At 44.6% G+C, this 12,550-nt stretch overlaps 1 protein-coding gene across 1 annotated transcript in view; it reads right to left on the reverse strand.

Annotated features, from left to right (window-relative positions):
* Positions 1–787: 787 nt before the first annotated feature.
* Positions 788–12,550, reverse strand: part of PROM2 (prominin 2) — a 53,617-nt gene continuing 41,854 nt past the window's right edge. The window contains exons 22-24 of the mRNA XM_053401517.1: positions 8,912–9,018; positions 4,185–4,274; positions 788–2,208 (exon numbers count right to left, since the gene is read on the reverse strand). Of these exons, the coding sequence (XP_053257492.1) occupies positions 4,211–4,274; positions 8,912–9,018 (171 nt within the window). The 3' untranslated portion in view covers positions 788–2,208; positions 4,185–4,210. The remainder of the gene's footprint in view (positions 2,209–4,184; positions 4,275–8,911; positions 9,019–12,550) is intronic.

The following is a 12,550-nucleotide window of genomic DNA, read 5'->3' on the forward strand; positions in this document are numbered from 1 at the left end:
TGGAGGGCCAAGATTGAGGAAGCCTGATCTAAACTACTTTAGGAATGTTTATGAAATTATCCCCGTTTAAAGTTACCTCCAGTTTTTTTTGTATTTCTAATTGCCCGACCTTATTTGCAAGAAGGCACTGGTGCACTGGCAGCTCACAAGTGACTTCTGGGTTTTTTGGGACAAAAGCATCTGCACCTCTGGCTGGCTACTGATAGGGGAAATAGAAATTTCAATACAATGTGGGTTTTCCTGTTCTTCAGATTAATCAGTGGAGGTTATATTTTTGATACACATTGAGAAATTTGTTCATGGCTACTTGTTATGCCTTCATCCTGGTATGACATATATTTTTATCAAAAATATTAAGGCTATGCCAAATTAATTTTTTTCAATGGCAGGCTTCTCTTCTCTTTCCTGATAATGATGCAATAGTAGGAGAAGCTGAGCCGGACAAACTTCTCTCTGGGTTGAATCTGCCAAACCTACTTGTGAACAGAGTAAGAAACTCTGAGCGCTAAAGCAGCTGAACTATCACCACAGGATGACTGAAACCAGAGGACACTCTCCACATCTTGAGGGGGAAAGACCACAGCTCCCTGAAACCCCCAAGTTCAGTCCCAGTTGTAGGGCAGGGAAAGTCCTCTGTCCCAAACCCTGGGGAGCTGCTGCCAGTCAGTGTAGAGAATATTAAGATAGATGAGCCATTGGTCTAACTCAATATGAGACAACCTCTGACATTCCTGGGTTTCCCAAATCATCTTCTGCTCTTCCCCAAAGACACAAATGCAACAGAAAGTTTTGATAGCCACATCTTTCAAAAGTGCCTTATTTATTAATAGGCCAACGTTCCCAAACTGACTGGGGCAAATTGCAGCCATTATTATACACAAGACTGGCAGATTGCTGTCCCCAAAGGGCTCGGATGGCAGGAGCTTCGTGCATACGTGGGAGCGGGCCATTTTCTTTCTGCGTGGCACATGCAGAGGCATGCACATCCAAAGGACAGAATAACATGTCTATTTTTAGCAACACTCCTACATGCATAGCACCAGGGGGAAGCAGTGCCTCAATTGCTTCTTGCTGGTGTGGCATGCAGAGAGAATTTTGCTAAAAATAAGCACTGCATTACCCCTTTGTGCATACATGGCAGGCAGCTTCACAGAGGGAGAACACAGGGGAGGAACAGCTCAGTGGCTGCTGGTTGAGCACCTGCCTTGCATGTAGAAGGTCTCAGCTTCAGACCCTGGAAGCTGCTATGTATTCTAAGCTAGGTTAGGGAATAAATTGTTTTGTCTCTCTCTCTCTCTCTCTCTCTCTCTCTCTCTCTCTCTCTCTCTCTCTCTTAACGCTGCCTATCTGTTTTCTGCTTCATCCCACATTTCACCATTTCTTATATAAATAAAGATTCTTAAGTTGAAATCTGAGATTTTGATCAGGGGAGGAGGTGGATACTTTTGACAGTGCGGAATTATTTTGGCAACCTCAACTCCCGCAGACACACCAGGCCAGCACAACCACCGTTCTTGCCGCTTGCTAGGTGGGGGATTCCTCCTACCCTAGAAGTGGAGAAGGAAACTGATTCAGGATGTATTCAAAGCTGAATCTAATATACAAACTGAAACACAGCTGTGCCTCAAAAGTCTCATGAATTTGAAATTTTGTGATGCAGTTCTCCTAGAAAGAGTGCTTACAAAAAAGCATATATTAAGGGAAATAGCACACTGCATATAATATTATGTTTATCAGGGGAACATCAACTAACATGCTGATGAATTATAATGATGTGGGTTTTTTAAAAAATGCAGAAATGTGCTGCAGAAATGTGGAGAAGTGAATTTAAGATTTGAAAAACGAGAAATTGTGAGAACTGAAATCTACAGAAGCCTCCATCCCTACTCAGCCTCATCTATGTTATTCTTAAAAAGTAACCTGCCAAGTGGTGAAACAGGCCTCATACCAGGTTGCAAGAGAAAGAGAAAGGCTTAAGAGGACATCAACCACCTGGCCATCATCTACAAATTGCCTCGCTCTCTTTGAGTGAGGAGGCCCAGCAAGGGATACTTGGGAGGAAAGCCAATTTGTGATGAGATGAGTAACAGCGATGGGTTAAAAAGTTTTCAGTCCAAGAGAAGTCACTTCATGAAGAGCTCAGGATCAACCCCATGCAGCGCAGAGGGCCACCCTTGGAAGGATCCAGCCATTTTCCCATGGTGATTCCTGCAAGTGAAAAACATGAGAATGGTTTGGGTGAGGGGCTCTATAGGCAGGCAGGCCTAATTGATTTTAGCAGAGTTCTGAAAGGCATCAGGAATCTCCGTCGGAAACTCCAGCTGGATTATTTGAGCATGCTTGACATGACTGCTGCCATTTAACAGGTTAAGGTGGAGATAAGCTGGTCCTAAAGGTTCTGTGTGCTTATCTGTTCCCTAGACAGCAAAATGGCCCTCGCCCTCACTTTCATCTGTTGTACTATTAACAGAAGGGAGAAAAACTAGTTTGTTATAGGGTTGGAGGGATTGTTATAGGATTGGATGGCCCCTGAAGGACCAGGTGCGCAGCCTGGGAGTCATTTTGGACTCACAGCTGTCCATGGAGGCACAGGTCAAATCTGTGTCCAGGGCAGCTGTTTACCAGCTCCATCTGGTACGTAGGCTGAGACCCTATCTGCCTGCGGACTGTCTCGCCAGAGTGGTGCATGCTCTGGTTATCTCCCGCTTGGATTACTGCAATGCGCTCTACGTGGGGCTACCTTTGAAGGTGACTCGGAAACTACAACTAATCCAGAATGCAGCAGCTAGACTGGTGACTGGGGGCGGCCGCCGAGACCATATAACACCGGTCTTGAAAGACCTACATTGGCTCCCAGTACGTTTCCGAGCACAATTCAAAGTGTTGGTGCTGACCTTTAAAGCCCTAAACGGCCTCGGTCCAGTATACCTGAAGGAGCGTCTCCACCCCCATCATTCTGCCCGGACGCTGAGGTCTAGCGCCGAGGGCCTTCTGGCAGTTCCCTCATTGTGAGAAGCAAAGCTACAGGGAACCAGGCAGAGGGCCTTCTCGGTAGTGGCGCCCGCCCTGTGGAATGCCCTTCCAGCAGATGTCAAAGAGATAAACAACTACCTGACATTCAGAAGACATCTTAAGGCAGCCCTGTTCAGGGAAGTTTTTAACGTGTGATATTTTACTGTATTTTTGGTTTTTATGGAAGCCGCCCAGAGTGGCTGGGGAGGCCCAGCCAGATGGGCGGGGTATAAATAATAAATTATTATTATTATTATTATTATTATTATTATTGGATGATACCAGTGGGTCCCTTACTGGCCTGTGAGGTTTCGAATCCAGTAGAAAAACCTACATACTGGTCAAACCAATTCCTATGTAAAGTTAATGGCCTTAGCCACTCAGCTAAGTACTGTCACATCAGCAGTTTAGTGTGAGCCTTGCTGCCACAGAGATAAATAGGTGAGCTTTTCCCACCTGAGGGCAAGTGGGGCTGTGTCTGTGTGTTTTGGCTGAACTGAAAGGAGACACAGAGCGACTTGACTTGAGAGGGCTGAATGTGCAGGGGGCGGCTCCAGTATCAGTTGCCTTTCTCTAAAACCAGGGCTTGTCTTTGTGGAAGAAGGGAAATTCCTAGCTAGATTTTTGGGGAGGTCACAAAAAAGGCAGGAGAGGGACTCAAGTCCGTAATGGGGAAGAAAGATCTGCTGGGGTGTTAATGCTGTGAGCCCCTCCATCCTATGCTCATGTTGTGTATGTGTTTAAATAAAACAATATATTCTAAATACATCGCAATCTCCACTGACCCTCATTCCAAGGAAACTAAACCTCAGGAACACCTGGTAGAGTCTCTTGCCATTCAGAGATTCAGTGAGCACAGTATTTTAGTTTTATCTACAGGAATCTGAGGCACTTCCAAATGCCTAGAAAGGAGCAAGGAAAGTATTTAAGCAGTAATTATTACCTTGGTGCCATTTTTGTAATTTTAAGAGCTTAACCTGGGAAAGCTGAATGTTGTCAAAGAGCACTTGGTGGCTCTGAGATTCTCACACTAGCAAAGGTGCCCAGAAGTTTTGTTCTCTGAGCTATTGTGGCAACTTTGCACTTGATGACCCTGTGGCAGAAAGAGGGAAGGACGTGCACATGAGCAGCCCAGGGGTCACAGATCCCCAGAGAACGCACATCTCTCTCACCTGGATATCCGAACACATGGAGTTGCTTACAGTCGCAGAGACGTGACGCGTGGGATATGGAAGGGGTAAGTTTCCTCTGATCCAGTGGAGCTAGACACAATATGGGGAAAAAACACAAATGAGAGGTTTGGGGAGAAGTGACGTCCCTTTCTCTGTCACCCGGGAGCGACTGTTACTTTTTCTTACAAGGTCTGTTGTGAAACCAGGGCGACGCTATTCACAAATAAATGCCAACCCCTTAAGGAAATGAGACAAAAGATAAAGCAAAAGGATATTAACCCAGGTAGAGAACCATAACACTATTGGAGAGGTGCAATTCTGCATTCTACGATGAAGCTAAAAGAAGGGAAATTACATTAGTTGGAAGAATATACTTGACGTTCTTATTGTGCTCTAATCTTCCTTCTTCCTTTCTTCATAGCATCCATGTTGTGCTGTATATATATATTAATATTGGTTTATTTAATTTTGTGGATTGGTGCCCAGAAAAAGGCTTTAAAAATCTATTAATACATTTCAATCAAAACTAGGTAAAAATAGCAATTGTAAGGCAAGCCTACAATATGCACCTACCCTATCAGCTACCTATGAGTATGGGACTGACTTAACACAAGAATTGTCCCCATCAAGTCCAGCCTCCAGCTTCTAACGTGGGTCAGCTGGCAAAATATAATTATTTTGAATTCCAGAATCTGCTATGCAAACTTCCCCTGCCAAATCAAGTGATATAAAGGAAGTCAAGTTCCACTTCCTTAACCCTTTTAACATTTATTAAGATGGTTGGCTAAAAGAGTTATAGCCCTGTGTCAGGGCTGGCGTAAGACACAGGTCAGCAAGAATGGAAGCAAATCTCAGACGCCAGCGAAGTTACTGCTTTATTCAAGGAAAGGAAATAAAACCCTGCCTAGGGGTCTCAGCAACCTTTCCCAGTTGGTCTTGCCCTATGAGCAGTTGCTGGGACTGAAGGTCCCTGCCTTCCAAAACCCCTATGGCTCTTCCTCTTCTGGATACTTCCCAAGCTGTCTCAAGCAGCGCCTGAGCACCTCTGGCCTCTGTTCTGCTCTCCTCATTATTCTGAGATAATAGAGCCAGTGTGGTGTAGTGGTTAAGAGCGGTAGTCTCGTAATCTGGTGAACTGGGTTCGATTCCCCACTCCTCCACATGCAGCTGCTGGGTGACCTTGGGCCAGTCACACTTCTCTGAAGTCTCTCAGCCCCACTCACCTCACAGAGTGTTTGTTGTGGGGGAGGAAGGGAAAGGAGAATCTTAGCTGCTTGGAGACTCCTTAAAGGGAGTGAAAGGCGGGATATCAAATCCAAACTCTTCTTCTTCCTGGAGACCAGTGGGGAGGGGAGATTGTCGCAGCAGGAGAGGGAGACTCCCTGGCTTCTTCAACAGCCTCTTGACAGCGCCCCCCGCCCCCCAACCTCAGAGTTTGAACTGCTTCCTGTCACCGGCTCTTCCTGCTCACTAAACCTGTTGCCTCTTCAGCTTTCGACGCCTCCTCCCACCAATCTTCTTCCTCTGACTTCTCCTCAGTGTCCCACCGCTAAACCCCTGGCTCTGAGCCTTCCTCCTCTGGGGGTTCCCTTGGGGGTTCCCCGGCTGCTGCCTCCCACCACTCCCCTCATCCAGCCAGTCCCTTGACAGTAAGTGTGTATGTGGAGGCAGGGTTCAGTTCATGAAACCAATTCTCTTGCAACCATATTATACCAAATTGCTGGAGCATACAAATAAAATGAAAGAAGGTTAAGACCATTCTGGATGTTTTCTAGCCAGTTATGGTATATTAAATGAGAGCTCAAGGTATCATAATTTGGTTTTCTACAATTACCCCTAGAAACTGCAGTCTTTCCTTTGGTCAGGGTGAACTTCTAAAAAAACATTCCTTACCAGCTAAATGCTAAATGCTGTGCCAAAACAACTGCTATCCCAGTGACTGTCCTCCAATTAAAATACAGTGGTACCTCGGGTTACGAACTTAATTCGTTCCAGAGGTCCGTTCTTAACCTGAGGCGCGCTTTCGCTAATGGGGTCTCCCGCTGCCGTTGCGCCGCCATTGCATGATTTCTGTTCTCATCCTGGGGCAATGTTTGCAACCTGAGATAACTACTTCTGGGTTAGCAGAGTTTGTAACCCGAAGCGTTTGTAACCCAAGGTGTTTGTAACCCGAGGTATCACTGTACATGGCTTTTAAGCACACATAAAGTGAAAACAAAAGTAAAAGAAATTAACACAGATCTGCTCCATGCCTGCATGTTGCAATTAACATTAACAGCTGAACCAACTGACTTTAAAACTTTTTGAAATAGAAACAAATAAAAACATACCACAGAGCTCAAGAACAAGCAGCCTTACTTGTTACCATCTTTACCTGGAATAAAATAAATAAAACAAAGCTCCTGAAGAAGAGCTGTATAAGGAATGCCTGGAATGGTGGGTGCCTCTGCTGGCTGGCTTATTTACCACCATCAACAACATGGGCCAAATGTCCTCTGGAAAGAAAATGAATATCCTTTTCCCAATTTATAAAAAAGGGGATTGAAATGATCCTCAAAACTATCAGCCAATTAGCTTGTTAGACATCTCCTCAAAGTTATATATGTGGTATCTCCTTCAAAACTTTTTGGACTGGTTGCAAAATAACAACATCATTCATGACGAACAAGCGGCGTTCAGAGGAGGACACAGTCCCATTGATCAATGTTTTACACTGAACCATATTATAAGCAAATATACTAAAAAGAACATGGGCCAGCCGGAAGTCATTCAGAAGCCCACAGGCGGGGCTAGATGACAATAGCTCCCCACTGCTTTTCCTCCTCAGGATACGGCTTCTGAACATAGACGTTCAATTTCACTATCAGGGCTGGGAAAAGTGCTGTGGGGGAAAATAAGAACTTAAGAAGAGCCTATTTATTAAGCAAATCGTTCCATCAGGGCAAACACTGTTGCTTGCCTGATGGCATGACCTGCCCTTTCCTACCCCCATGCACTGTTCCAGGGGTTCTCCCAGCCACCCCTCAGAGTACACCTGGGGGGCACACAGGGGTGCAGGAAGGGGAAAGACTCAATGGGCTAGCAGAAGTCCTTGCATGGGCTTCTACTGGCAAGACTGTTTGGTTGAATCTGGTCCACAGTGATGCCCATGGGAAGCCCAAAAGAAAGATCTGGGTGCAATGGCAACTCCCTCCCCCCCCCCACTTGTGAGCCTCCCCTAGTGGATGTTGCCTTTTCTGTGTATTTTAAAGAGGAACACAGCTACTGATGTCCCTGTCTGCCCTTTGCTATGGGCAATGGCCTGTGTGTGCTTTGTCCTCAGGGATTTGTATTCAAGCATCAATCCCTATATATGGAATGTCCTCCCCTTTTGGCAGTAGAGAAGGTACAAGTGTTCACCTGAGCCTGGCTTGGGTTCAACTCCAAAGCATTTGGAAGGCTCAAGTGCAAACTGGGCACAACCCTTTTGACCCTCCAAATCCCATTCCTGAGTGTTCAGTTGATTCCCATGCAAGCTAATGGAGCTCCTTGTTCCCGGGGTGGAAGACGAAGAAGAAGAGGAGGAGGAGGAGGAGTTTGGATTTGATATCCCGCTTTATCACTACCCGAAGGAGTCTCAAAGCGGCTAACATTCTCCTCTCCCTTCCTCCCCAACAACAAACACTCTGTGAGGTGAGTGGGGCTGAGAGACTTCAGAGAAGTGTGACTGGCCCAAGGTCACCCAGCAGCTGCATGTGGGGGAGCAGGGACACAAACCCGGTTCACCAGATTACAAGTCTACCACTCTTAACCACTACACCACACTGGCTCTCCTGGAACACCCCATATTACAGAGGAAAAATCAGGAGGCAGGGGGAAGAGGTCAGACTCCCACTGCGGATCAGTGAGGGGTCCCCACTACAGGACAATACAAATTTATGAAGCTGTTTCAGCTCATCAGCTTGTTTTGGGGAAGGTAGGATGTTTATTATTGCCAACTAAGAATTACTCCCAAATTGCAAACCACAGCCTCAATACAACAGATTATTGAAGGGCAATGACAGGTTATATAACATGAGGAAAAAAGTGACATTTCAAATTTGCCACCTGCTCATTTCCTCAAGAAAAATAATACTCACAAGGGTCTCCAAAGATAGCCTGGAAACAGCCTCATGAGAAGATAATTTATACTGCATTGACTTGTATGACGGTCTCCACCCAAGTGGAGTTACAGAGGCAACACTGACCTTTAAAAGGGACGGTAGAACACCTGTGATGTAAAAGGTCTGAAGGCTAATAAAATAGGTATTGATTAAAAAGGCTAAATAAGGCCATGGGATATGTGGCAACAGGTTGACATATGTGGCTCTTATAAATCAATGGCTTTTATTCTCTGTTTAACAGAGTGGGAGGAAACACTGTGGGTGTCCATAAGGCCTCCGGACCTGATGGGTCATTCACAGGGTGCTGGATTGTGGTCCCTGCTCCCAATTTCACCCTGCAGGCCCCCGTGACCCTGTGCCCATCATAGCATCTAACTGAGCTACAGCTGTGCTGAATAATATGGTTTTATGGCTGCTATTTCTGTGCTTTTATCTTTTCTTCTCCATGCTGTTTCATTGTTGGCGGTCACCCAGGGGGTTGTACAGCAAAGGCTGGTGTACAAATTATCTAATAAGCAGATGAATTGAATTGAATGTGAAGCCGCCCCCAAGGCCCCCCCCCCTGCGTCTGTGCCCAACACTTACACTAATCGGTGCCGGATGGGACGAAAGTGCTTGGTGGTCTTGATGGCGAAGAAGATGCTGGGGAGGAGGAAGAAGGCGCAAGAGCCCAGGCTGAACCAGAAGGCATTCTGGGGGAGGAAGCACATAGACACAAACCCTGGTGACGGGCTCCATCCTCTGGGAAGACATGGATGCCATGGCTGGCAGGTCGCCAAATGAAAAGTTTACTTTCATACAGTATTCCATAGAATCATAGAGTTGGAAGAGACCACAAGGGCCATCAAGTCCACCCCCCTGCCAAGCAGGAAACACCATCAGAGCACTCCTGACATATGGTTGTCAAGCCTCTGCTTAAAGACCTCCAAAGAAGGAGACTCCACCACACTCCTTGGCAGCAAATTCCACTGTCGAACAGCTCTTACTGTCAGGAAGTTCTTCCTAATGTTTAGGTGGAATCTTCTTTCTTGTAGTTTGGATCCATTGCTCCGTGTCCGCTTCTCTGGAGCAGCAGAAAACAACCTTTCTCCCTCCTCTATGTGACATCCTTTTATATATTTGAACATGGCTATCATATCACCCCTTAACCTCCTCTTCTCCAGGCTAAACATGCCCAGCTCCCTTAGCCGTTCCTCATAAGGCATCGTTTCCAGGCCTTTGACCATTTTGGTTGCCCTCCTCTGGACACGTTCCAGTTTGTCAGTGTCCTTCTTGAACTGTGGTGCCCAGAACTGGACACAGTACTCCAGGTGAGGTCTGACCAGAGCAGAATACAGTGGCACTATTACTTCCCTTGATCTAGATGCTATACTCCTATTGATGCAGCCCAGAATTCCGTTCTTTCATAAAATTCATATGCCCTTTGGCTGTCAAGAGAAACCTCAAAGTGGCTTACAAAAGAAATAGAACAGTAAAATATGTCAGTATAAACTGTTGAAAGCAGCTGTTTAAAGCGTTCAAAAAATAATCAGTGTCTTTGGTCAGGTGGCAGGATTCAAATTGAATAAGTCAAAAACTAAGGTTTTAGAGAAAAACTTAACATTGACTGAAAGAGAGAGGTTTCAGAATGAAACAGGTTTGACTGTGGTTAAGAAAGTGAAATACCTGGGGATTAATATGACAGCTAAAAATGGGAATTTGTTTAAAGATAACTATGAAAAATGTTGGACGGAAGTGAAAAAAGATTTAGAAATTTGGTCAAATTTGAAGCTTTCCTTGTTGGGTCGAATTGCAGTTATAAAGATGAATGTATTGCCTAGAATGTTGTTTTTGTTTCAAACATTGCAGATTGTGGACAAGATGGACTGTTTCAAGAAGTGGCAGAAAGATATTTCTAGATTTGTCTGGCAGGGCAAGAAGCCCAGAATAAAATTTAAGATATTAACTGATGCAAAGGAAAGGGGTGGATTTGCCCTGCCAGACTTTAAACTTTATTATGAATCAGCAGCATTCTGCTGGTTGAAAGACTGGCTGCTTCTTGAGAACACAGACATTTTGGATTTAGAAGGTTTTAACAACGTTTTTGGGTGGCATGCATATCTGTGGTATGACAAGGTTAAAGCACATAAAGCATTTAAAAACCATATTGTCAGGAAAGCATTGTTTAATGTTTGGATTAGATATAAGGATTTATTGGAAAATAAAACCCCAAGGTGGTTGTCACCAATGGAAGCGAAAGCTCAGAAAAAGCTCAATATGGAGGCCAAATGTCCGAAATATTGGGAAATTTTGGAACAAGAAGGAGATAGACTGAAACTGCAGAGTTTTGAGAAACTAAAAAACAAAGTGCGAGATTGGCTTCATTATTATCAGATAATGGAGGCTTATAATTTGGATAAGAAAATCGGCTTCCAGGTGGAAAAATCAAAATTGGAAACAGAATTGTTAGAACCTAAAACTAAGATTTTGTCAAAGATGTATAACTTGCTGTTGAAATGGAACACTCAGGATGAGACGGTTAAATCTGCTATGATTAAATGGGCACAAGATGTTGGACATAACATTATGTTTGCTGACTGGGAACAGTTGTGAAAATGATATACAGGTGGTACATGACCCCAGTCAAGCTTGCAAAAATTTATCATTTGCCCGACAATAAATGTTGGAAATGTAAAGAAAATGAAGGTACATTCTTTCACCTTTGGTGGACGTGCCCCAGGATTAAGGCTTTCTGGGAAATGATTTATAATGAATTGAAAAAGGTATTTAAATATACCTTCCTGAAGAAACCAGAGGCCTTTCTTCTGGGCATAGTCGGCCAATTGGTGTCAAAGAAGGATAGAACTTTTTTTATGTATGCTACAACAGCAGCAAGAATACTTATCGCAAAGTACTGGAAGACACAGGATTTACCCACTCTGGAAGAATGGCAGGTGAAGATGATTGACTACATGGGATTGGCAGAAATGACTGGCAGAATCCGTGACCAGGGAGAAGAGTCGGCGGAAGAAGACTGGAAGAAATTTAAGGACTATTTACAGAAATATTGTAAAATTAATGAATGTTAGAATGATGTCGGATAGAAATTAAGTGGTTTCCAGCTGTAATGTTTTGAGTGATATGGGGGGGGAGTGCAGAAATAGGCTAAAAATTACTGATATGGATTTGCTGAACTAACAATTTGAACTGGAATACAAAAAAGGGAGGTACGAGGAGGTCGGGGAAATATGTTAATGAAAAATAAGTATTGTGAACTTTATGTGTTTTTAAACCTTTTTGTATTTTTCTATTTTTTGTTATTTTTTTCTTTTTTCTTTTTGATTCTTTTTTTTTATTGTATTAACTTTGAAAACTTTAATAAATATCTTTAAAAAAAATAATAAATCAGTGTCAATGATAAGCTAAAATCAGATTAAAACACTACTTCTGCTGCCAGAATGTCTGGATAAAGGTAAAGTTGAAGGTACCCCTGACCGTTAGGTCCAGTCTCAGACGACTCTGGGGTTGCATGCTCATCTCGCTCTATAGGCCGAGGGAGCCGGCGTTTGTCCACAGACAGCTTCCGGGTGATGTGGCCAGCATGACTAAGCCGCTTCTGGCGAACCAAAGCAGCACATGGAAACGCTGTTTACCTTCCCGCCGGAGCGGTACCTATTTATCTACTTGCACTTGACGTGCTTTTGAACTAGCAGGAGGTGGGCAGGAGCAGGGACCGAGCAATGGGAGCTCACTCCGTTGCGCGGATTTGAACCGCCAACCTTCTGATCGGCAAGCCCTAGGCTCTGTGGTTTAGACCACAGTGCCACCCACGTCCTAGAATGTCTGGATAGGTGTGCCTAAAGAAAAAAGGGCTCTGCCATACTGAAAGATCAATTTTTTGCAACTAAGGAGTATTATGTGGAACCTGAAATGGTGGCAGTTCCTCAGATTGAAGCAGGTGCATGTGGGGGAAAGGCAATCTCACAGGTAAACTGCTTTCAAGTGGTTAAGGGCTTTCTATACTAGCTCACTGAATCCGTAACCAGTGCAGGTCTCTGAGCAGAGGCGTTAGATGCTGAGAGAGAGACTCCCTGCTGTCAGCCATAATGCTCCAACTCGGCTAATTTCTATACACACCCTTCCCTGTAACAAATGTTCAAGACCAGACACAGTCTAACCACTGTGCGAGCTTTGTGCAAGTCTCCCAAATGCTGCTCATGTACATTCCTGGTTCCCACAGGTTTG

This window comes from Podarcis raffonei, chromosome 8 (assembly GCF_027172205.1).
Source record: "Podarcis raffonei isolate rPodRaf1 chromosome 8, rPodRaf1.pri, whole genome shotgun sequence".
Taxonomy (NCBI): Eukaryota; Metazoa; Chordata; class Lepidosauria; order Squamata; family Lacertidae; genus Podarcis; species Podarcis raffonei.